General features: G+C 42.7%; 1 protein-coding gene across 12 annotated transcripts in view; it reads right to left on the reverse strand.

Moving 5' to 3' along the window:
- Positions 1-21835, reverse strand: part of MED12L (mediator complex subunit 12L) — a 330165-nt gene that overhangs the window by 246536 nt on the left and 61794 nt on the right. For all 12 annotated transcript variants that reach the window (XM_039487294.1, XM_039487298.1, XM_039487297.1 and 9 more), the window contains 4 exons: positions 9715-9884; positions 3640-3750; positions 2905-3174; positions 212-361 (listed from right to left, as the gene is read on the reverse strand). In XM_039487294.1, the coding sequence (XP_039343228.1) occupies positions 212-361; positions 2905-3174; positions 3640-3750; positions 9715-9884 (701 nt within the window). The remainder of the gene's footprint in view (positions 1-211; positions 362-2904; positions 3175-3639; positions 3751-9714; positions 9885-21835) is intronic.

Here is a 21835-nt window from a genome sequence, read left to right on the forward strand (position 1 = left end):
ACAATACTTTATGAATGATGGGATTGTTTGGATTAAAGATTTCCCAAACAATTTAGTACACCTTAACTAATACAATTCTAAAGCTAACATGTAACTAATCCCAAAGCAAGACTATAGGCATACCTAAACCTGCTAGTCTTAATGAGCATAAAATATTACATTTTTGAAGGTACACAGAATATAGACCTTTGCCCTGTAAAAACAAGCCTACCTGCTGATTAAATGCTGAATTTCCACCTGGCATAGGTAAACTAGATGGAGCAACTTGAAGTAAATCCAGAGGAGAACCTGGATTAATGCTCTTACTTTCATTCGTGGAATAGTTCCACACCAAGGCACTTGGGCAACAGAGAGTTACAGTCTGCAAGCGACAATGTAAAGTAGTTAGAAGTAATCTCCTTTGCAGAACATTTGCAACAGACGGTCACAGCTAAACACCAACAAAAGGAGATAGTCTCTTCAACTAAATCACTTCTGCCTCACAACTGCAGTGAAAAGGACTAAAAAGAGGCCTTTGCAAAACCATTTGCTTTTTAAAACATCAGGGTGGGAAATTAAATTAAAATGGTGTTTTCCTTATTCATTATTAAATTGAAAATTACATTTAAATATATACTTGCTCAATTTACATTTGTATTGCTTTCATACTGCCATCAAAGACACCACTGAAGGCTAATTTCCATCAGACACTGCCTCTGAAACATGAATAACTTTTAGCAAAATAGGTGTCATTTTAGGGTTTCATTTACAAAGAGAAGGCATATGTGAAAAATTAAAATTTATGTCATTAATTAAAATAATGCTTTTCTATCAAGATTTTAAAACACAAAGGAGCCATTCAAATGCACCTTATTTCCAAGTAAATCTACTGTTCCTGAAAGGTGCTGGATGACAGGATATCCATTTATAAACCATTATAAAAATGACTATTGCTATGTAAAAAACCTACAAGGATTAAAAACCACCGGGTGAAATCATGCCCCACTGAAGTCAATGGGAGTTTTGCCATTGACTTCATCGGGCACAAGATTTCACCCACCATGAGGGTTGTTCATCATCGAGGTATAAGCAGGACCTCTAGGTTGGGTTCTTGTCAGCAACCCATCCTGCTCTAAATTACTTTCAGAACATAGAAAAATTAATTCTAAGTTACTTCTGAGCGTGCCACTCTGTTTTCTTTTGCCTTGGTGGTTTGGAAATTTTTTTGGTGAAGGAGAGATGGATCTTAAAGCATGACCTGAAAAATAGCTAGAGTAAGGTTCTTCCCAGCTTCTTTGGGGAATGCATTCCAGAGTCCTGGGTTGTGTTGTTGAGACGATCTACCTCCTGCTCTCCCAAATCCAGATCTGAATTCCAACAACAGTAACCTGCTAAACAGGTTGCCTGAGAAGTATCATTTGAAAATAACCTGGACATATCTCATTGACAGCTTTGTGAATCAATACCAAAACTCAGCACTGATCTGGTGATACAAGGAGAACCAGTGCAGGTAGCAAAACATAATATAGTCTCTTTGGACTGTTACACTCAGGAAATAAGTCACTGTGCTGTTTACCAGCTTTATCAATTTGTCTGTGCTAAGAAAGAGAAAGAGCACATGCAGCAATAATCCAATATGGAGGCGACAAACACTAATGGCAGGTCCTTGTCCAACAGGAATAGGAGGAGTCTTGCTAGCTGCAGGTGGAAATAGTCTCTTCTAGCTGCAATTTGATTTTCCCAAGTCAGTGAGGAGTCCATAGACTTTGCATTATCCTAGTACAGTCACAAGCCCTTGATGGAGGAAGAGGTGCTGATGTTCCCATTTACCTTCTTCACTTAGCATTAATTCAGTGTCCCCTGTGTTCAGTTTGAGCCAGCTGGTCTTCATCCAGGCTCTCAATTCCCTCAGGTGCCATAGCCTGTGAGAAAGTGATGCCTGAGAGATACATAGAGCTGCATGTCATCAGCATATTGTTGGCATCACAAGCCATGTCATCAAGTAGATGTTAAACAGAAGCAGAAATAGGACTCAGCCCTGAGGTACTCTGCATGTCAGAGCTCTTAGGGAGGAGAAGCAGCTGCTCATCATAACTGAGCCTTTCTAGAAAGGAAAGAAGTTATATTAGCCTAATTCTACCACCTCTTGCCAGCACATATAAATGAGTTACCTGCAGCTCATGATCAATAGCGTCAAAGGTGGATAAGAAAGCAAGTAGCATGAGTGTCATTGTCTCACCTTAGTTCATTGCCACTAGGACTTGTCTATCAGTACAACCCACGCTGTTTTGACTCTGTGCCAACCTCGAAAAATCTAGGACATCTTCTGAGGTTAGGTGCTGCCAGAGTCAGTGCACTACCACTCTGTCTTTGACCTTGCTCAGGAATGAAAGGTTTGACACCAGGCAGAAATTAACAAGAGTCACTGATGTAACGTGCTGGCTTCTTGAGAACAGGCCAGATTACCATGCATTCCAAAGTGCCTAGCAGAGTGCTCTCCAAGGGAGGTTTTGATTATTTCTGCCAGCAGAGGGCTTGTGTCTACACAATAGGTACCAACATGGAGAGTAGCCAGCACAAGCTTCTTCCTGCTGATACCTCTCAGTCATAACCTGGAGAGGCCAACCTTATGTTCATTGACCAGGCTCATTCAGATCTTCATCTCTTAGCTGAAATTGTCAGAAGTATCAAACGTACTGGTGATTTTTGTGATATGGCACCTATACATTAGAAATGTGTCTGACACCACTCACTTCAAATTGACCAGTGAGCAACCATGAGATGGTAACAATAATTGTCTCAGATAGATATGAAATAATGACCTATACATAGAAGAGTTTTTATCCCATTACTAGACCCATAAATCATCGAGTCCCCACATACACTGCAATGAGAATAGTTAGAGCCTTGAAAACATCTACCTACCTGCAGCATACAACTCAGTCCATAAACTAGAGGACGATGTTGTGGGCAGGAAAAGAAATCTGAACAGGCTAGCTGTACCGGGCTCACCACAGGACCTGTTGCAGTAGGACTTGGAGCTGTTAAAGGAGGATTGTTTGGTCCAATAATCATATGAGGTGAGTGTGCAGCTACGAGGTTAGGAGTATCGCTTAGCAATAAAGACAGTCGTCTGGCACAGAAATAAGCAAGGCGACGGGACAGGTAGGCTGACTGAACAAACTCTTCAGAATACTGAAAAAAAAATGCATAATATAATAAGCAAGACAGCCTTTTCAAGGTACTCACTTTCACTACAATTCTGCTATCTAACATACATACATTAGAAGGGATCATCTAATGCACCTAGAAGATCTCTCAGAGAAAAAAAAAAACATAGTTGAAACACTGGTCTACAGTTCTGAAATCTTCTGTCCTGAAAGAGCATTTTTGGCCCTGTTTTTCTATTTAGAAACCCTAATTTATGTATTCAAGGCATGAGGAATTTTGAAGCATTAAAAATGCATATAAAATTGTAGGTTAGTCCAAATACAAAGCATTTGGAAAAAGATTTCAGTACATTGTGTAGGTAGAACATTAGTATATAAGCAATTTTTTAAAATATACTGAAGAGCACCAAATAAAAAAAAATGTTACCTGGGATATTTTAAAATATAATTGTTTTCAAAAGTAACTATAGCTTTAAACTATGTTCTGTACCTGCAACATTAGCGGTAACAAGAGTTTAAGAAGTTCATCGTCAGCAGGTCTGATTTTTTCCAGAACATCCAGTATCCATGTCAAATACTCATGTCTTTCAAGCATTCCCTCCTGAAAGAATTTTTTTTTAAATTGCATCAAAATTAATTGGAAGCAGCACACAAGAAGCTTTATAATTTTGTTACAAATGCTCCTTTATAATGCCACTTGGTTCTGATCTCCTGACTCAAATGAAAATGATTTTAAGGCTTGATGATAAGACCCTACAACTCTCAAAGATTTTTAAAAATTAGCCTAGAAGGAAAAATATGCAAGAGCAAATGCTACTCAAAGAGCCCAGCAGATGAAGAAGCAACCATGAACTGGAATGGACTATGCACACAGTTCAAATTCACCAGACTGTCTGAATCCCATCCTCTGGACTGATTCACTACCATGACAGCTCTAAGCCTGACCCCCGGCACCAGAGAGACTCATTTCTGTCTTGGTTCCCCCTTCTCAGACCTTCAGCTTGGCAGGGTGTACGCACTCTCCATGAACAGCCTCCCGCTACCTTTCGTGATTTACCCCACAACAGAATTCCTTTTTACTGTTATTTTTAATAATCAGACTAGAAAGGGGTGCTTAGTGGCAGGCCAGGCAAGTTAGAGTGCACAGTGGACCATGCAGGAGGAGAGCAAGGCTGAACATCCAGGAGGGGAGCTCCACAAAGTGCATTCTCCATGGAGCAGAAAACTAATTCAGCATCAATTTGTTGTTCTTGGTTTTTGAGGACTGACAGTGTAGTCTAGTACTCTGCAAGTGGGAAACCAAGAAACCTTCAAATGCCAGGAATGGATCCCTGCATGTGACCTGGCTTTAGTCCCATACTGATTGTACAGTGGTTAGTCTATAGAAAATAGCTATTGTAGTCACACTTTTTTTTTTTAATAATTTTGATTTACAAGAAGTTAACTTACAACAACAGAGACAGAAAGAAACAGTTACTTACTTTACAATAACTGGTTATTTGAGATGTGTTGTCCATATACATGCCACGGTGGATGCAAATATGCCCAAACACCTGAGATCAGATTCTTTTGGCCAGCAGTATGCATTGGTGTGCAACAGTTGCACTCTGAGTGTCCTCGTGCACTGAACATGGGCATAAAGAGCAGGATGGCCTCAACTATCTCTCAATTCCTTCCCCCAATACAGAATCCAGGTGTTATCAGACTCCGCAGGGACGAATGGCAGGTCATGAGACATGCATGGACAACATATCTCAAAGAAGCAGTTACTGTAGGGTAAGTAACAATATTTTCTTTGAATACTTGTTCATGCATATTCCACTGCTTGTGGCTCACAAGCAGCAGCGTAAATTATTGGAGGTGAGTGCTATCAATCAACCTAAACAATGGCTACAGGTAGGCCATTGGCCTCAGGGATACTAAAGCCCCTCCTATGACTTTCATTCTTTGACTTGGAGTTAGTACTGATTTTTCTTGGCTTACTTGTTGATCTTAGGGTTCCCAGGTGTTCGGTTTTGGACCAGAACACCCAGTCGAAAAGGGACTCTGGTGGCTCCAGTCAGCACCGCTGACCTGGACGGCCTGTTAAAAGTCCAGTCGGTGGCACAGCGGGGCTAAGGCAGGCTCCCTATCTGCTGTGGCTCCGCATGGCTCCTGGAAGCAGCAGTATGTCTGCACTCCGGCTCCTAGGCGTAGGGGCAGCTGCGGCCAATGGGAGCTACAGGGGTGGTGCCTGTGGACAAAGCAGCACGCAGAGCCGCCTGGCCGTGCCTCCACATAGGAGCTGTAGGGGAGACATGTTGTTGCCTCTGGGAGCTGCCTCAGGTAAGCGCCACCCGAAGCCTGTGCCCCTGACCCTCTCCCGCATCCAATCCCCTGCCTAAGCCATAATCCCTCTCCTACCCTCTTGGTCCCAGCCTGGAGCATCCTCCTGCACCCCAGCCCCCTCATCCCCAGCCCCACCGCAGAGCCTGCACCCCCAGGCCAGAGTCCTCACACACCTCTGTACCCCCACCCGCTACCCCAGCCCTGATCCCCCTCCCACTCTCCAAACCCCTCAAGTCCCAGCCTGGAGCACTCTCTTACACCCCAATCCCCTCATCCCCATCCCCACTGCAGAGCCTGCACCCCCAGCCAGAGCCCTTACCCCCTCCTGCACTCCAACCGCCTGAGCCAGCCCAGTGAAAATGAGCAAGTGAGGGTGGGGAGAGCAAGCATCAGAGGGAGGGGGGAATGGAGTGAGTGGGGATGGGGCCTCAGAATGGGCAGGGCCTCAAAGGAGGGGCGGGACAGTGGCAAGGCAAAGGTGTTCGGTTTTGTGCAAATAGAAAGTTGGCAACCCTAGTAGATCTAGTAGCCGGTATCAAGTGGAGTACCTCAGGGGTCGGTGCTGGGGCTGAAGGAGAGGAAGATGATCAGGAATAGTCAACATGGATTCACCACGGGCAAGTCATGCCTGACCACCTGATTGCCTTCTATGAGGAGATAACTGGCTCTGTGGATATGGGGAAAACGGTGGATGTGATATATCTTGACTTTAGCAAAGCTTCTGATACGGTCTCCCACAGTATTCTTGCCAGCAAGTTAAAGAAGTATGGATTGGATGAATGGACTAGAAAGGTGGATAGAAAGCTGGCTAGATTGTCAGGTTCAACTGATAGTGATCAACGGCTCGATGTCTAGTTGGCAGACGGTATCAATCGGAATGCCCCTGGGGCAAGTTTTTTTCAATCATCTTTATTAATGATCTGGATGATGGGACGAATTGCACCCTCAGCAAGTTCGCAGATGACACTAAGCCGGGGGGGAGAGGTAGATATGCTGGCAGGTAGGGATAGAATGACCTAGACAAATTGGAGGATTGAGCCAAACGAAATCTGATGAGTTTCAACAAGGAAAAGTGCAGAGTCCTGCACTTAGGATGGAAGAATCCCATGCACCGCTACAGACTGGGGACTGACTGGCTAAGCAGCAATTCTGCAGAAAAGGACCTAGGGGTTACAGTGGATCAGAAGCTGGATATGAGTCAGCAGTGTGTCCTTGTTGCCAAGAAGACTAACGGCATATTGGGCTGCATTAGTAGGAGCATTGTCAGCAGATCAAGGGAAGTGATTATTCCCCTCTATTCAGCACTGGTAAGGCCACATCTGGAGTATTGCGTCCAGTTTTGGGGACCCCACTACAGAAAGGATGTGGACAAATCGGAGAGAGTCCAGCGGAGGGCAACAAAAATGATCAGGGGGCTGGGGCACATGACTTATGAGGAGAGGCTGAGGGAACTGAGCTTGTTTAGTCTGCAGAAGAAGAGAAGAGTGAGGAGGGATTTGGTAGCAGCCTTCAACTACCTGAAGGGGGGTTCCAAAAAGGATGGAGCTCAGCAGTTCTCAGTGGTGGCAGATGACAGAACAAGAAGAAACAGTCTCAAGTTGCAGTGGGGGAGGTCTGGGTTGGATATTAGGAAACACTATTTCACTAGGAGGGTGGTGAAGCACTGGAATGGATTACCTAATGAGGTGGCGGAATCTCCATCCTTAGAGGTTTTTAAGGCCCGGCTTGACAAAGCCCTGGCTGGGATGATTTAGTTGGTTTTGGTCCTGCCTTGAGCAAGGGGTTGGACTAGATGACCTCCTGAGGTCCCTAATTTTCTATGATTCTGTGATCTAAGGGATGAAAAGTTGCAGTCTGTAGTATGGAGTGTGAAACCTGTCAATGCAATTTTTGCAAATGAGCCAATCATCTAAACACAGATAAATCTGAACTCCTTGTTTCCTGAGCTAAGTCCCCACTATTGCCAGGCATTTTGTGAATACCCCTCATGCTGTCAATTGGCAAAATGGTAGAACACTGTCCTGGTAGTGGGAACTGCCCACTTGTCATCTCAGATACCTTCTACAGGCAGGGTGAATCACTATCTTGGAAGTGAACGCTATATACAGTCGCATGGATCTAGAGTTGGAATTACCAAAATTATAGTTACCAATCTGAACATGTACATTAACGTGTTCAGTTGTTCCAGGTCCTGAAAAAGGTGCCAGCCCTCTTGCTTTCTGGGATTCAGAAAGTAATGAGGGTAAAAGCCCTCCCCAGGCTCTTGAGGTTCTTCTTCCACTATTCTGAGATATGGCAGTGACTGCACCTCCTGATGTAACATGCTATCCTGAAAAGGGGTCCCTGGAAAGGGATGGGTGGGGAGTGGGGCTGCACAGTGAGCAACAAAGCTCAGACATTTCAAATCTGACTCTCAGCCACAGGCAGTGAGAAGGAACTGAGGAGCAGCTGGGGTCACCCCTCCCGCATGCCCTTGGTTGGAGGCACGAGGACACTCAGGCCATAGGTACAGCCCTCAGACACTGCTGGCCAAAAGAACCCAAACTCGAATGCACTGGGTGCATGTGTACCAAGAATGGAATATGTATGGACAAGCACTGGAATCAAATACATGCTGAAAATGCATTTATGGAAGCCACAGGGTCTAATGGGCTGAGGAAGTGACTAATCAACTAAGGGCTCAGAGAATCTTGAGCTTTAACCCTGCTCAAGCCACTGTCCAACACATACTATCTGACCTCTTTGTGCTTCATTCATACAAATTGGTCAGAAAACTAGGCTTATGGAAGGAGCACCCTCTGCTCCCCTATGCGCCCCCCCCACACACACACAAAACCTCAAATTACAGTTGAGCTGAATTACACTATCCTATTATGAACAAACAGCTCTTTCATTACCAAATATGAAGCTACAAGTTTGCTATCAGCAAGTTGCACCTGAATGAAGATATTAATTTGCTCATTATCTGTTTCAGTGACTGAAAATGGGAAGTTTGATAACAATGTGCATTTCTTTCTAAATTAAAAGGTCTAAAACCACTTCATGCAAAATTAATCAGTGGTAAGACAAGAAAGTTGCAGCTTTGTCAAAGTAACAATAACTGTGCATACACCAGAGGCATGGTAAAGGAGACCCAGATTTTCAAAAAGGATTTCTATTTTGGATGCCTCCATTTTTGGTGTACAGCCTCAGAGACCTAGTAGTACATGATCCTCAGCTGTACTGAGCACCCACAACTCCAGTAAAAGAACCACGGAATCTCTGAGAAACCAGGCCCTAGATCAGCGTTTCTCAAATGCAGCCACTAGGGGCTTTTCTTGCAGCAGCCACAACCTCCGGGGGTTGGGGAGGGGTGACAAAATAGTGGCCCCTCCCCCTCCCTGCTGCTCCTGAATACCCCGCCTTGGTGTTGATTGCTGGGGCCACCAGCAGCGGTTGTGCTCTGCCCCCCCTCGGAGACTCCGGGAGCACAATGCGGGAGGAGTAGGGAGTCAGTGAGTTCCCGAACTTCCTAGGGGCGTGCGGCTCAGACTTTGGCCTTCAGCCCTTGGGTGGTGGATTGGCAGGCTCTGGCAGCGGGACTTTGGGCTCCAGCTGTGCGGCAGCAGACCTCAGCTCTGGCCGCGGGACCTCAGGCTCCAGCCCCTCGCTGCCACCCCCAGCCCCCAACTCACCAAACCTCATTGCCCATGGCCTCTGCTACCTTCCCAACCCTCAATCCAGGCCTTAATTTGTCCCCAAAGTTGCCAGGGCTGAGTAAGTCTGCTGTGAAAAGCAATACTTGTATTTTCGTAATATCACCTTTCACAACAGACTTACTAACTAGCAATAAATAAATTACAATGAGTTGGACGTGTATATGTGCATATTTATTTGTTTTTCCTAAAGCTAATTAAGTATTGTAGTGAAAAGTGTGAGAGCAGCCACCAACTCTTGCTGGTGGCCACACTCTGAGGCCACCAAAAAAATTGTCCTTAGAAGCCCTACTCCAGATGTCCTAAACCAGGTACCCACAATTAAAAAACAGTTGAAAGTTTGTCTCTAAATCTGAATGCATTTAACCTCAAATCTAATACAGAGAAAACTTAAAACAATATCATACCTAGCAAATTTTAACAAAACATGCACAAATTGTAAGCTGCTAATTGCAAATTATGAAAGAGCAAACAAAGTGCATTTTAAAATTGGACTCTACCTAATACAGTCATCCCCCAAAAGGCACTTTTTACAAGGTTACCTGGAACAGATAAAATGCCAACTTTTCATTATATTCCCACTGCTTCAGGGCTTGTTCCACCTCTTGAGGCATAGCAACCGAGCCATTGCCTTGGTTTGAGGACACATGATAAAATTCTGCAATCTTTGCCAGCTGCTCTCGAAGGTATCTGGTTGAGATTTGAGTCCATTCTATGAAATAAGTTTACAGTTAAAAATTGACTGGTCTTTCTTTTCATGTGATGTCGTATTTGATTCTTCATAGTAAAAACACAACTTTTTCAATTACCTCTACAGTCAAAATACCTTTACAAAACACTAAGCAGCAACAGTCTGTATAACATGATTCTGAACTAGTAGGTTGTGTGTGTGCGCATCTCCTGTGCTTTGTTTTCAAAGTGTACATACCTGGAAGTATGTAACTAGCATGCTAGCGTTAACGAATGTGTCCACCTGTAATTTAGAGGTACAAATATCAGGTACGACTTTAGGGAATCACCCATCTGCTCCATCGAGGCTCAATATTCAATCACAAAGCAACCTTGCATAGAAGTGTACGAATTAATATACTACAATTAATTACTTCAATGTGGAGTCTTACTTTTTCCACACAAAGAATTATAACAAATAAAACTAAATAGGATTTTACACCAGCCAGAATTATTGGAAATAAAAAACTGTTCTTCTTATAATGCTTTGAAATTGATGTATAACAACTCTGATTTTAGTTTTTCTCTAGAACGTACCCTTCTTAGAGCAGTTTATTAGGTCAACAGACTGGCCACTGCAGTGTCAAATGTATGAAGACAAAACTTCTTTGAAGGTTCTCAAGTCAGGCTGACAAAGATGCAATCACAGATTTGAGTCATCTTGCATTGCTCGTCACATAGTCATGACATTAACAGCAAGCATTAGTGCTTCTCTTAGCCTCATCCAACCAGTGAGTCTACAGTTCAAGATGCTTTAGTGGGGGCAGGGAAAATTAGTACATCAAAATATATCAAAATCATAGGGGCAGAAATCCACCAACTAGGTCACCTTTGGCAACCTCAAAGCATAAAAAAGGTCAACTTCAATTCATTCTGTATCTCAAAAAGCTAGTGACACATTCCTTACGCCACTCGTCAGAACTGCCAATAAAACTCTAGATCTCACATTTAAAAGGCCTCTGTCCAAAACCTTAAATCAAAATTAACCAACAGTTATTCAGGGGCGCCCAGTCCTCGCAGTCTCTGTTCACTGTACACATACAGACCGCTCACAGTCTCTTGGTGCACAACCACTTGAGAACCACAGGTCTCCCAGGCACAATTCTGATTATCTCAAAATGATTCCTGTTAAGGGCATCATGAGCACATAAAGATGTGTCATCTGTCCTTAGCTCCGACTTCTAGGTATAACAGCTGTCTTACCACGTGAGCCCTGCAAGGTGCTCGGAGAAAGGGAAAAATAACCCATAGACCAATCCAGTCTGCTGCCAGAGAAGATTACCATGTAAATCTGAAAATGGCCACAACTCCATCTGACCATACGTGAGAGAATCTTTTGGCACTTTCTTACATACAACCTTACTACCTGGGCCTAAACCTGATAAGATGTTCCCTTACCAGATGGTCAGAGCCAATAGTGACTGAGCTAAGGGATGGCTGTGCTGAATTTCAAAACTGACTTCAGCAGAAGCTAATGCAAGTGTCAGGCCACGAGTCTACACACAAGAGAGAGCAATACATAACAAATAATATTGTGCTCCTCCTTCATACACAGGACAGAGATGGCTATTAAAACCTTGAGCCACCACCAACTTCACTGAATACACTTAAAAGTTCACCCTCAAGTAGCTTAAGTCACAAAATATAGGTTTAATTATATAAAAACCTTTAAGGATAAAAAAAATATATTCTTTACTTGTACAATGTATCCTGCAATATTTTTATAGGATCAAATGTCTGCTAGTGCTTTACACAGAGGTTTGAATGCAATTTCCCTAACCTGGATTATTCATTCTCCTTCAGACCCCCAAATGAAGTAAACGGCTTTTTAAAAAAACAAGTAGGAAGGAGAATTTCCAGTTTCACATTACTGAATGGGTGGGAAGCTACTGAATTGGGGAGGGGGAGTAAGGCAGGTATCCCACTCCCTGGGAGATCTTTCCCAAGGATTTGTGGGAGATAGAAAACAGAGGTAGCAGAGCTTCTTGCCACACCCTGTAGTCAGGGGAGTGGTCAAGCCTCGATGGCAAACTCAATATTCCAAGCAAAATTTTAGGGTGTGACCCAAACCCTCCAGTTTAGCCCACTGGAATTTTGCTAACCAAAAGAGTGAGTTTCCCATTACTTTAATCTCAGCACTTTTGGCTACTCAAAATATGACTCAGATTTCTACTAATAATATTTTTATTCCTTTTCGTGGTATGTCCCACTGCTCTGTTGAGTTTACCAAAACAGCTTCTTCTATTAACTGTACCTTTTCTTGCTTCAGAAAATAGCCATTATTTCTAACCTTACAGCTGAGAGCTATGGAGAACAATTTCTCCATCTCATCTTTGTAGCACTCCTTTTAAAAGGCTATGCCTCAGATTTCTACCCCAACATGACCTTTTTTTTCCTCCTTCGAAATGCAGATACCTCAACATAGACACGTAAAACGTGTCTGAACATGAATTTAAATGCCTATTTTGAGGCACTCCAAACTGAACATTTGGCCCTAAATCTTTCCTTCTAGCTCATTACACCCAAAACCTTGGGTCTTCCTGTTGGCAGTTGCTCTTGTCTGAACTAACATTTTCACTGAAGTCATGTGGGCCATTTGTTGAACCTTACATTAATATTTGTAAAGTCTTCTGACGTCTTGCCTTTCAAAAGCCAAACACCCCTCTCATCTTGCAGATTCTCTCCTTTGTCTGACTTGCACACCTCACAGGACACAATTAAGCATTTATCATCTATGCACATGTACAGGATTTCTGTGAATACAAACTACCACCAACATCACAAGCTTTGATCTTGCCATATGCAGAACAATGCTAAACAAAGTTAATTAATCCACCACCATTTACCACATTGAGTCTTTCGTTCTAAAGTTTAGAGTGAAGTGAACAATATAGTAAAAGGCTTTGTGAAGTTCTGCAATAATGATACGATTGCTGCGTTTCTGTCATTCTTATTCATATAGTCTCAGAAATATGGACCCAGTATGAGAGCAATACACAAAATATGGTGAAACTTTTCTTAAAATTAGTATAAATGAAGGAGTGGGTGGTAGTAGGGTCTACATGGACAGTTGATACGCGCATGCTAATGTGCTATAGATTCACATCACAGCTTGCTGCACACTAACTCTGACCAGATAAACCCTAAATTAATGTGGGGTGATAATTTAGGTGAAGGATTACCTACCTTAGAATTCCTCTTTTCCATCCTCTTAACAGTACAGCTGAATTTACTAGAGAGATATTTTTTAATGTCCCGCAAGAGAAAAATATGTTACAGAGTTATGTTTAATCAGCATGCAGCATATTTGAGAATAGCACATTCTTGTATGAATGCATAAAAGCACTGCTTTGACGGTCTAAACCTGTCTACTATCAAAGCTACAGGGACTCCCCATATGAAAGGCTAAAGTTTTCATTGTGATCAGTATTTGATCCTCAGGCTTTATGCTAGCTTGCTCATCTTTGAATCTTTTTCCCTGAATTTCTACCATCAGTATCTATTGGAAGGTTTTTCTCTCCAAAGCTAGTGGCTTGGTACAAAAATGTGTAGTAATTTTCAGTGTTGTTTAAGCATAAAACAATCGTATAAAAATGTTTAGTAAATATTTGCTTCCAAACACACACTCAATTTTCTAAAAACTATTGCAAATCCACCATTTCACACTTCTTTTCAATGTCACACCATGAAAGGATAATTTTCCCAAGGCAATTTATTACTAGTACCTCAGTGCCACTGAGTTAGAAACCATGGAGAATGAATCATTTTCATTACTTAAGGCACAGACCTGAAACATTTTGAAGACTGCCAAAAACTAATCAGTGATGTACTGTATAATTATTCTCAGAAAGCTCTAAATAACCTTTGCAAAATAGCAAACTTGTATGTATAATGTAACCTTTAGCACCCATTTGGCACATTCAGAATGAAATCTGTGTTGGAACACTAATGTAAAACTGAACCAAAAACTAAGTGTGTCAGCCTTAGGATAGTCCTATCATCTCGTTTCATTCTGATAACCAAGTGCCTCCTTCATCATGGAACTGGCCAAAGATAGAACTGAAACCAGAAGTATCCACCCACCTATTTTTCCCTCTGACATACCACTGGCTCTCCCCTTCCAGTAAGCAGAACAACATTTTCTTCACAAATACTGCCTCAGCTGGTGTAAACTGAAGCTATGCCACAAGTCAAACCAACTGAGGATCTGGACCATTGCTTTTGCTCAGAAGACTCAATGTATTTATTTATTTATTTTTAAAAAGATAGTTTGAGAGAATTCTTTGGTTTAAATGCAGCATTACCAATATCCATTCCAGGCTGAGAAGATATGCCTTTGGTACTCAAACCTAATCCAGTGTCATTTTTTTTTTTATCTCCCTGGGATAGCTCAGTGGTTTGAGCATTGGCCTGCTAAACCCAGGGTTGTGAGTTCAATCCTTGAGGGGGCCATTTAGGGATCTGGGGCAAAAATCTGTCTGGGGATTGGTCCTGCTTTGAGCAGGGGGTTGGACTAGATGACCTCCTGAGGTCCCTTCCAACCCTGATATTCTATGATTCTATGTGCTGTCTCAGCGAAGATCATTAGCAGACCTATTCACTGTGATTAGGGAAGCAATACACTTATTTCTAGCGGTTAATACTATAACTCCTCCTAGGGTCTATCCCTAAAACTGTATGGAGTAGAGGTAAGAGGATAAAGGTGGTCAGAGGCTGGAGTGGAATAGCAAAAGCGGGAGATGGGAGACAGGTGAGTGAGTAAGTGCCTAGGACACTAAGTTCTATACAAACTAACAACAGGTTGGGGAAGGAGAGGAGAGAGTGTGTGACAGGAAAGGAGTAGAAAAAAGCAAGAGAGAAGCAAGGCAGCACTGGTCACAGGGTTGAGGGACAGGACCTAGAAACTCTTCTTCCCCAAATGTTTCTATGTTAAGAAAGAACTTGGGGGGGGGAGGAAGGGAAAGAGGCCTGCTCCCTCTCCTCCATCCATGACTGCTGGGCGAGCAGCAGAACCCATCAGGAGTTGACACTGCGTTCTGCCCCCCTGCTGTTGTGAGATAAGCAACTGTCACTGGAGGAAGAGGAGAAAAGGAAGGTGATGTGAACTCACATCTAGGGATCCTCTTCTATCACGTCTACAAGGTAAGAAGAGGATCCTACTGCAAACACCCCACGAGCACCCCAGTCCTTTTCCCTACATGGAGGAGAAAAAGGGCCTGGTTCAGCAAGCCCTTGCCCTACACTCCATGGCCTGGGGAAAGGCAGCAGAGGACCCAATACTGCACCCAGCAGCTAGAAGGGTCATGAGGGGTAGGAAAGACCCTGTTGCAATGCATACCCAACCCCCAATGCTTGGGCAAAAGAGAAGAGATTCTGCCACACAAAAAGTGATAAGGGTGAAACAGGGAGTTAGAGGTAGCCATAAGTAAGGTGGTCAGTCCCCAAAAAAGTTGCAGATCTGCTTCACAGACATGGAGATGAGCTTCTTCTGTAGAGAAAAGGGGGGAAACGGAGCAGCAGAGAGGGAAGGGAGAAAAAAAGGCAGACATTTATCCCACTAAAAAGCACTTTTTGTCAGTCACAGACAAGAGGCACGGACCCCAGACCAGCCAAGTCAAATATCAGGGAGTGATAGGAGAGGGTTCCTCTGCCTGACTTAAGGAAATGAGAACAGAACATGGAGGCCTGAACCTAATTCAGTGTTCCTGGCCCCCGGGAGAGCACTGCCGAAATGCCACGGAATTTCAGCAGCATTTTGGCGGGGATGCCTCTCGCTGATGCCGCTTGTCACTGACAGCGTTTCAGCAGCATTTCGGCAGCATTTCGGCGGGTGCTCCACCGCCGCAGTGGTCCTTCAGCTGGCGCCCGCCAGCCAAAAAGGTTGGGGACCACTGCCTTAGGAGTTTGCTGCTACTAATATGCAGTCAAAATACATTCATAGTAACAGGTGCAATAGTATTATATAGTCATAAATTATCCAATCCTAAATTAACCTTACAACACTGTCAAACAATTTAAAAAAAAAAAAAAAAGTGTTCAGATTTAAAGATGGCTTTTTTCAGACTGCCATGACAATTCACTTTGTGAAAAAGCCAAAACTGCCACAAGCCGCAAAAACCTCTTAAAAGTCCTGACAAAGAAACATTCTCCAAAAATCTAGATGTGGTAGTGGAAACAACAGAAGGCTAGCAGGGGTGAGGACAGAGTTCAATCTGCTTGGATGACTTAATTTTCCTATTTTCTAAAGTTGGGAGTTTCTCTAACTTTATCTTTGGAGTTTGGTTAAAGTCTGGGCGTCTCACAGAAAGTGAGATCCTCTTAATACCTGCAGTATGAAGAAGTTTTTACCTAGAACTAGTAGTGCTGTAACTATTTACCACTTCTACTGTAATCTGTATCTCAAATCACAGCACAAACATTAAGCCATCTTCACAACCCCCCTGCCACGTATGACACAAAGAACTCCTAATTTCTTTCTTCTTAGGCACTACTTCCTCTCTTCTTTTTCCATTGCAACTGCCCGCCCTTCCTTTCAGCCAAGCTCACAACCTTTTTTTTTCCCCCAGTTCCTCTCCATTCCTATTCTCCAATATCCAAGTAGTTACCAACCCCTACTCATTCTTTTCCAATATCTCCAAATTTCCACTCTTGTGCCTACGGCTAAAGTGCTTGTCCATGCATTGATTATCCTCCTGAATACTTCAAGCATCATCTTTCTGCCCTCCACCACTCCTGTATTGATCTCCCCCACTCCATTTAGAATGCAACTACCACCACTTGGTCAATATCACCTCACACTCAATCCCGCCACAGACCTCCTCTCACCTATTCCCACCCAAATTCAACTGCCCTCCTTACATTCTATTCCTGCTCAAACCTTCTCTGCCTGGCTGTTCTCAGTTATTACCACCATCACCTTTGCTCATGAATCCTACTTCACTTCTCTCCCCATCTCCTCTCATCTTCATGCTTTCTCCCTTGCTGACCCCACAGCCTATTCCCAGTATGCCAGGCATCTTGCTCCTTTCAAACCCAGACCACAATAGTACAAATGTCATCTCCAAATTAAATTAACAAATATATATGCTCAAATAATCCCTCTCCTGGGATTTCTAGCATGCATCATATGTCTTTTCAGATTGTAAATTTCTCAGACATGGACCACATTTTATGTTGTGTTGCATGCACTCTGGGCACTTCAATAATGAAGTAAAAGTATCTTTACCCAAGTTTTACACATGGAGAAAGTGTCACAGGGGATTAAATGACTTTACAAGGTCATCCAGACAGTAAGTGAAAGAGTTGGGATTAGAACTCAAAAATTCCTATCCCCTCACCCCATGCTTAGCATCTACACTGAGGCATCTGTATCCTGTCCTTCCAATCTTTCTGTACCTTTAACTGAACTGTGCAGCCTCTGTAGGGCCTTACTTGTCCAGCAACTTGAAAGTACACTTCCTTGCCTATAGACAGATTTGCTTTTCTTACAGCATGAAACATGCAATGTTTTGAAAAAAAAAATATCCTTTTTAGTCTAATGATATCTAACTAATGATTCGGGATTTTAAGAGTGCCCTCTCTTTTTTCTGCCCTTTTAATTAAAAGGGATTTTCTATTCACTTTCAAGGAACTAACATCCCACTGTGCACAGGAGGGGAGGACAGGGGATCCTACACAAAAATATGGTATTTATAACAAGTCAGTTCAAGTTTGCAGATTTTTGCAAATATGATTTTATTTTGTTTGGTGTGTTTTCATGTTAGGTCGCTGTTTTGCTCGTTTGTGTTTCCCAGTTCATTTGTACATTCAGCGTGTGTCATGTCCTATGACACAATCCTTTCTAATGACAAACATTCAAACAACAGTCATTACAAAAATAAATCCTACAGCTCATAAGTCATTTCAGGGCAACAACTCACATAATTTAAGGGCTGTATGATTGAGCCCATGTTTTGCACTTTCTTGCTTGATTTGTTTGAATGACAAAAGCACCACTTTCTCCTTCATATTTCCAGAATGCTCTATGCACACTGCAGTTTACTTTGTGGAGTAGCATATAAGAAGCGGAAGAAGTGGTGGTCTTGGAATAACTTCAGTGGATGAATTAGTGTTGGCCCATATTATGGCCTGGCCACTCTCCCAGACAGAATAAGCTACAAGATTTGGTGGGACAGATCAAGGCGTATCTATGCTACAGTGCAAAATGCTCTCCAGCACCCCACACCCAGAAAACGCTCTTCACGGGTGTGGCACATGAGCTGTTTCAGATTTGGAAAAATTGCAGATGAACAATTGCATCCTGCTTGGCCGCCTCTTTCTCCCCATGTCCTAGATCTAATGCAACATGTTACCAACATACAAGTAAACAAAAAATATAGTTAAATTCTTTCAACAGAAAGAAAAACAAGCTGAAAGACAGGGTTCTCTACGCTTTTGAAAAGAGCAGATATATATGAAATTGAGAAGTACTGAGAAATAGGGCAGCAAATAGGCTGCCAAAATTCAAGTATACTCCTTAAAAGACCTGATTAGGGTTACCAATTTTTTTTTTGGGGAGGGGGGGCGGGGAAAAGAGACAATCCACCAGCAAATGTTCTCAATGGTTCTTGCAGAACTGGGTTTTGCCCTAGGTTCCCTACAGAGCCAGGCAGTTAGACTCCCTGCGCTTACCATATTGCTTGCTGCTGTTGGATCCAGTGGGGTCTGTGCTGTCCCGAGGTGCACCACCTCTCCTCCTTGCTACAGCCCGCTCTCTCCTCCAGCCACTTTTCCACTGAATTAAGCTGGTTGCCATGTTTTACGTTAAGAGGCACAATATGGGATGTTCTATAAATATACTGCCATTATGCCATGCAAATTCAATTAGCCAAGTGGAAAGAAAAAGCAGCCAAATTGGGTTTATAAACAGCAGAGTTGGGCCCTAAAGGGAGTGAGCAGCACCTAAGCCCTTAAGGAAGAATGTGGGGAAAGGCAGGAGTGAGTGCGGTGGCCTCCAAGAAAACACAGTGATTGAGGAAAAACAAATTTCCCATTATGTTATTTGTATCATCAGCCTGCCTATGCCAGCTGATAATCCTATCAGGTCCCATCCTTCCCGCACAGTGACAAGCATCTAGGATTTGCATTTTAAAAATGCTAACCAAAAGAGAAATAACTGGACCCATTATGCCTGCTTTGTGCCTTTTTTCCTGGTAGAAGGCCGACTTAAATCTGCTAGTTGTGGATCCCTCCAGTGCAAGAGAGACTGTAGGTAAATCCATCCCAGCCCTTGAAAGAGAGGGCTCCAACACAGTGTCCATATGCCCCGATGATGTCCAGACACCAGAACAGCCCCTTGGCAGCTAGCATAAGAATGTAAGAATGGCCATACCACTCAGATCAATGTTCCATCTAGCCCAGTATGAGGTCTCTGACAGTGACCAGGGTCAGCTGCTTCAAAGGGAAAGAACAGAAGAGGGCAATTTCAAGTGATCCATTCCCTGTCATCCAGTCCCTGCTTCTGGAAGTTGAAAGTTTAGAGATACTTGGCGCATGGGGTTACGTTCCCAACCATCTTGTCTATCAATGGACCTATCTAATTTTTTCGAACCAGTTATACTTTTGGCCTTCACAACATCCCATGGCAATAAGTTCTACAGGTTGACTATGTTGTGTGACTGTGTACTTCCTTTTGTTTGTTTTAAGCCAGCTGCCTGTTAATGTCATCAAGTGCCCCTAGTTCAGTGGTTTTCAAACTTTTGTACTGGTAACCCTTTTCACATAGCAAGCCTCTGAGTGCAACCCCCACTTATATATAAAAAAGTGTTTTTAAATATTTAACACCATTATAAATGCTGGAGGCAAAGCGGGGTTTAGGGTGGAGGCTGACAGCTCACAACCCCCCATATAATAATCTCGTGGCCCTCTGAGGGGTCCCGACCCCCAGTTTGAGACCCCCTGCCCTAGTTCTTATGTTTCCCAAAGGGGTAAACAACACTACCCTTTTCATTGTCTCCATACCATTCACAATTTTATAGACCTCTATCATATTTCCCCTTGGTCATCTCTTTTCTAAGATGAACAGTCCCAGTTGTTTTTTTTTAAATCTTTCCTCATATGGAAGTTGTTCCATACCCCTAATCATATTTGTTCCCCTTCTCTGCATTTTTTCTAATTCTAATATATCTTTTTTGAGATGGGACGACCAGAACTGCACACAGTATTCAAAGTGTGGGCGAACCATGCTTTTATATAGCGACCTTCTGATATTTTCCATCTTATTATCTATCCCTTTCCCAATGGTTCCTAATACTCTGTTCACCTTTTTGACTGCTGCTGTACATTGAGCAGATGTTTTCAGAGAACTATCCAAGATATTACTCAAAAAAGAGAGATCTTGGAGTGAACAGCTAATTTAGATGTCATCTATTCGTACGTAGAACTTGAATTATTTTTTCCAAGGTACATTACCTTGCATTTAAACACCAAATTTCATCTGCCATTTTACCGCCCAGTCACCCATTTCAGTGACATCCCTTTGTAACTCTTCAGTCAGCTTTGTTCTTAAATGATCTTAACAGTGGAGAGAGAGTTATGAATATCCTGAACATCACTGGTCCCAGTACAGCTCCTTGGGGGACCCTGCTATTTATCTCTCTCCATTGTGAAAACTGACCATTTATTCCTACCCTCTGTTTCCTATCTTTTGACCAGTTACTGATCCATGAGAGGACTTTCCCTATTATCCAATGACTCTTTACTCTGCTTAAGAGCATTTGGGTGAGGAACCTTGTGAAAGGTTTTCTGAAAGTACAAACACGCTATGTTGGCATGGGATCTATATAGGTGTGGGGATCTCACCCATATCCTTTGCAGTCAAAACCAACGCAAAGAATTCACATAGCTTCGCCACAATGGTCTTGCCTTCCCTGGGCACTGATTCAGTACCTTGATTGTTCAGTGGCCCCAGTGACCATTTGACAGGCTTCCTGCTCTGATGTACTTTTAAAAAATGCTGTTAGTTTGTGTGTCTTTTGCTAGTTGCTCTTCAAATCCTTTCTTGGTCTGCCTTATATTTTACACTTGACTTGCCAGAGTTTATGCCTCTTTCTATTTTCATCATTAGTAGTTGATTTCCAATTTTTAAAGGATGACTTTTTACCTCTAACTGCCTCTTTTACTCTGCTGTTTAGCACGAGTGGCTTTTTCTTTTTTAACTTGGGATATATATTTTGTTTGAGCCTCTATTATGGTGTTTTTAAATAGCCTCTGTACAGTTTGCAGGCATTTCACCCTTATGACTATTCCTTTTAATCTCCATTTAACTAGCCTCCTCATTTTTGTATAGTTCCCGTTTTCAAAAGCTAAATGCTACTGTGGTGGGTTTCTTTGGTATTTTTCCCCTACAAAGACATAATTTTAATTACACTAGGGTCGCTATTACCAAGCGGTTCAGTTTTACCCTCTTTCGGACCAGATCCTATGCTCCACTTAGGCCTAAATCAAGAACTGCCTCTCCCCTTGTGAGTTCTAGGATTAGATGCTCCAAGAAGGAATCATTTAAATGTGTCTAGAAATTTCATTTCTGCATCCCTTTCTGAGGTCTTATATCCAGTCAATATAAGAATAGCTGCAATCCCCCATTATTATTGCATTGTCTGCTTCTGTAGCCTCTCTAATCCCCCTGAGCATTTCACAATCACCATCCTGGTCAGGTGATCAGTCCTACTGCTTTTCTCTTATTGTTCAAACATGGAATTTTTATCCATAGAGATTCTATGGTACTGTTATTTGACTCCATACTTTCTTTCACATATAATGCCACTCCCCAACCAGCAGGGCCTACACTGTCATTCCTATATATTTTGTACCTTGATATTACTGTGTTCCATTCAGTTTCCATGATGCCTATTATATCAATATCCTCATTTCATGCCAAGCTCTCTAGTTCACCAT

This window comes from Mauremys reevesii, linkage group 9 (assembly GCF_016161935.1).
Source record: "Mauremys reevesii isolate NIE-2019 linkage group 9, ASM1616193v1, whole genome shotgun sequence".
Classification (NCBI taxonomy): Eukaryota; Metazoa; Chordata; order Testudines; family Geoemydidae; genus Mauremys; species Mauremys reevesii.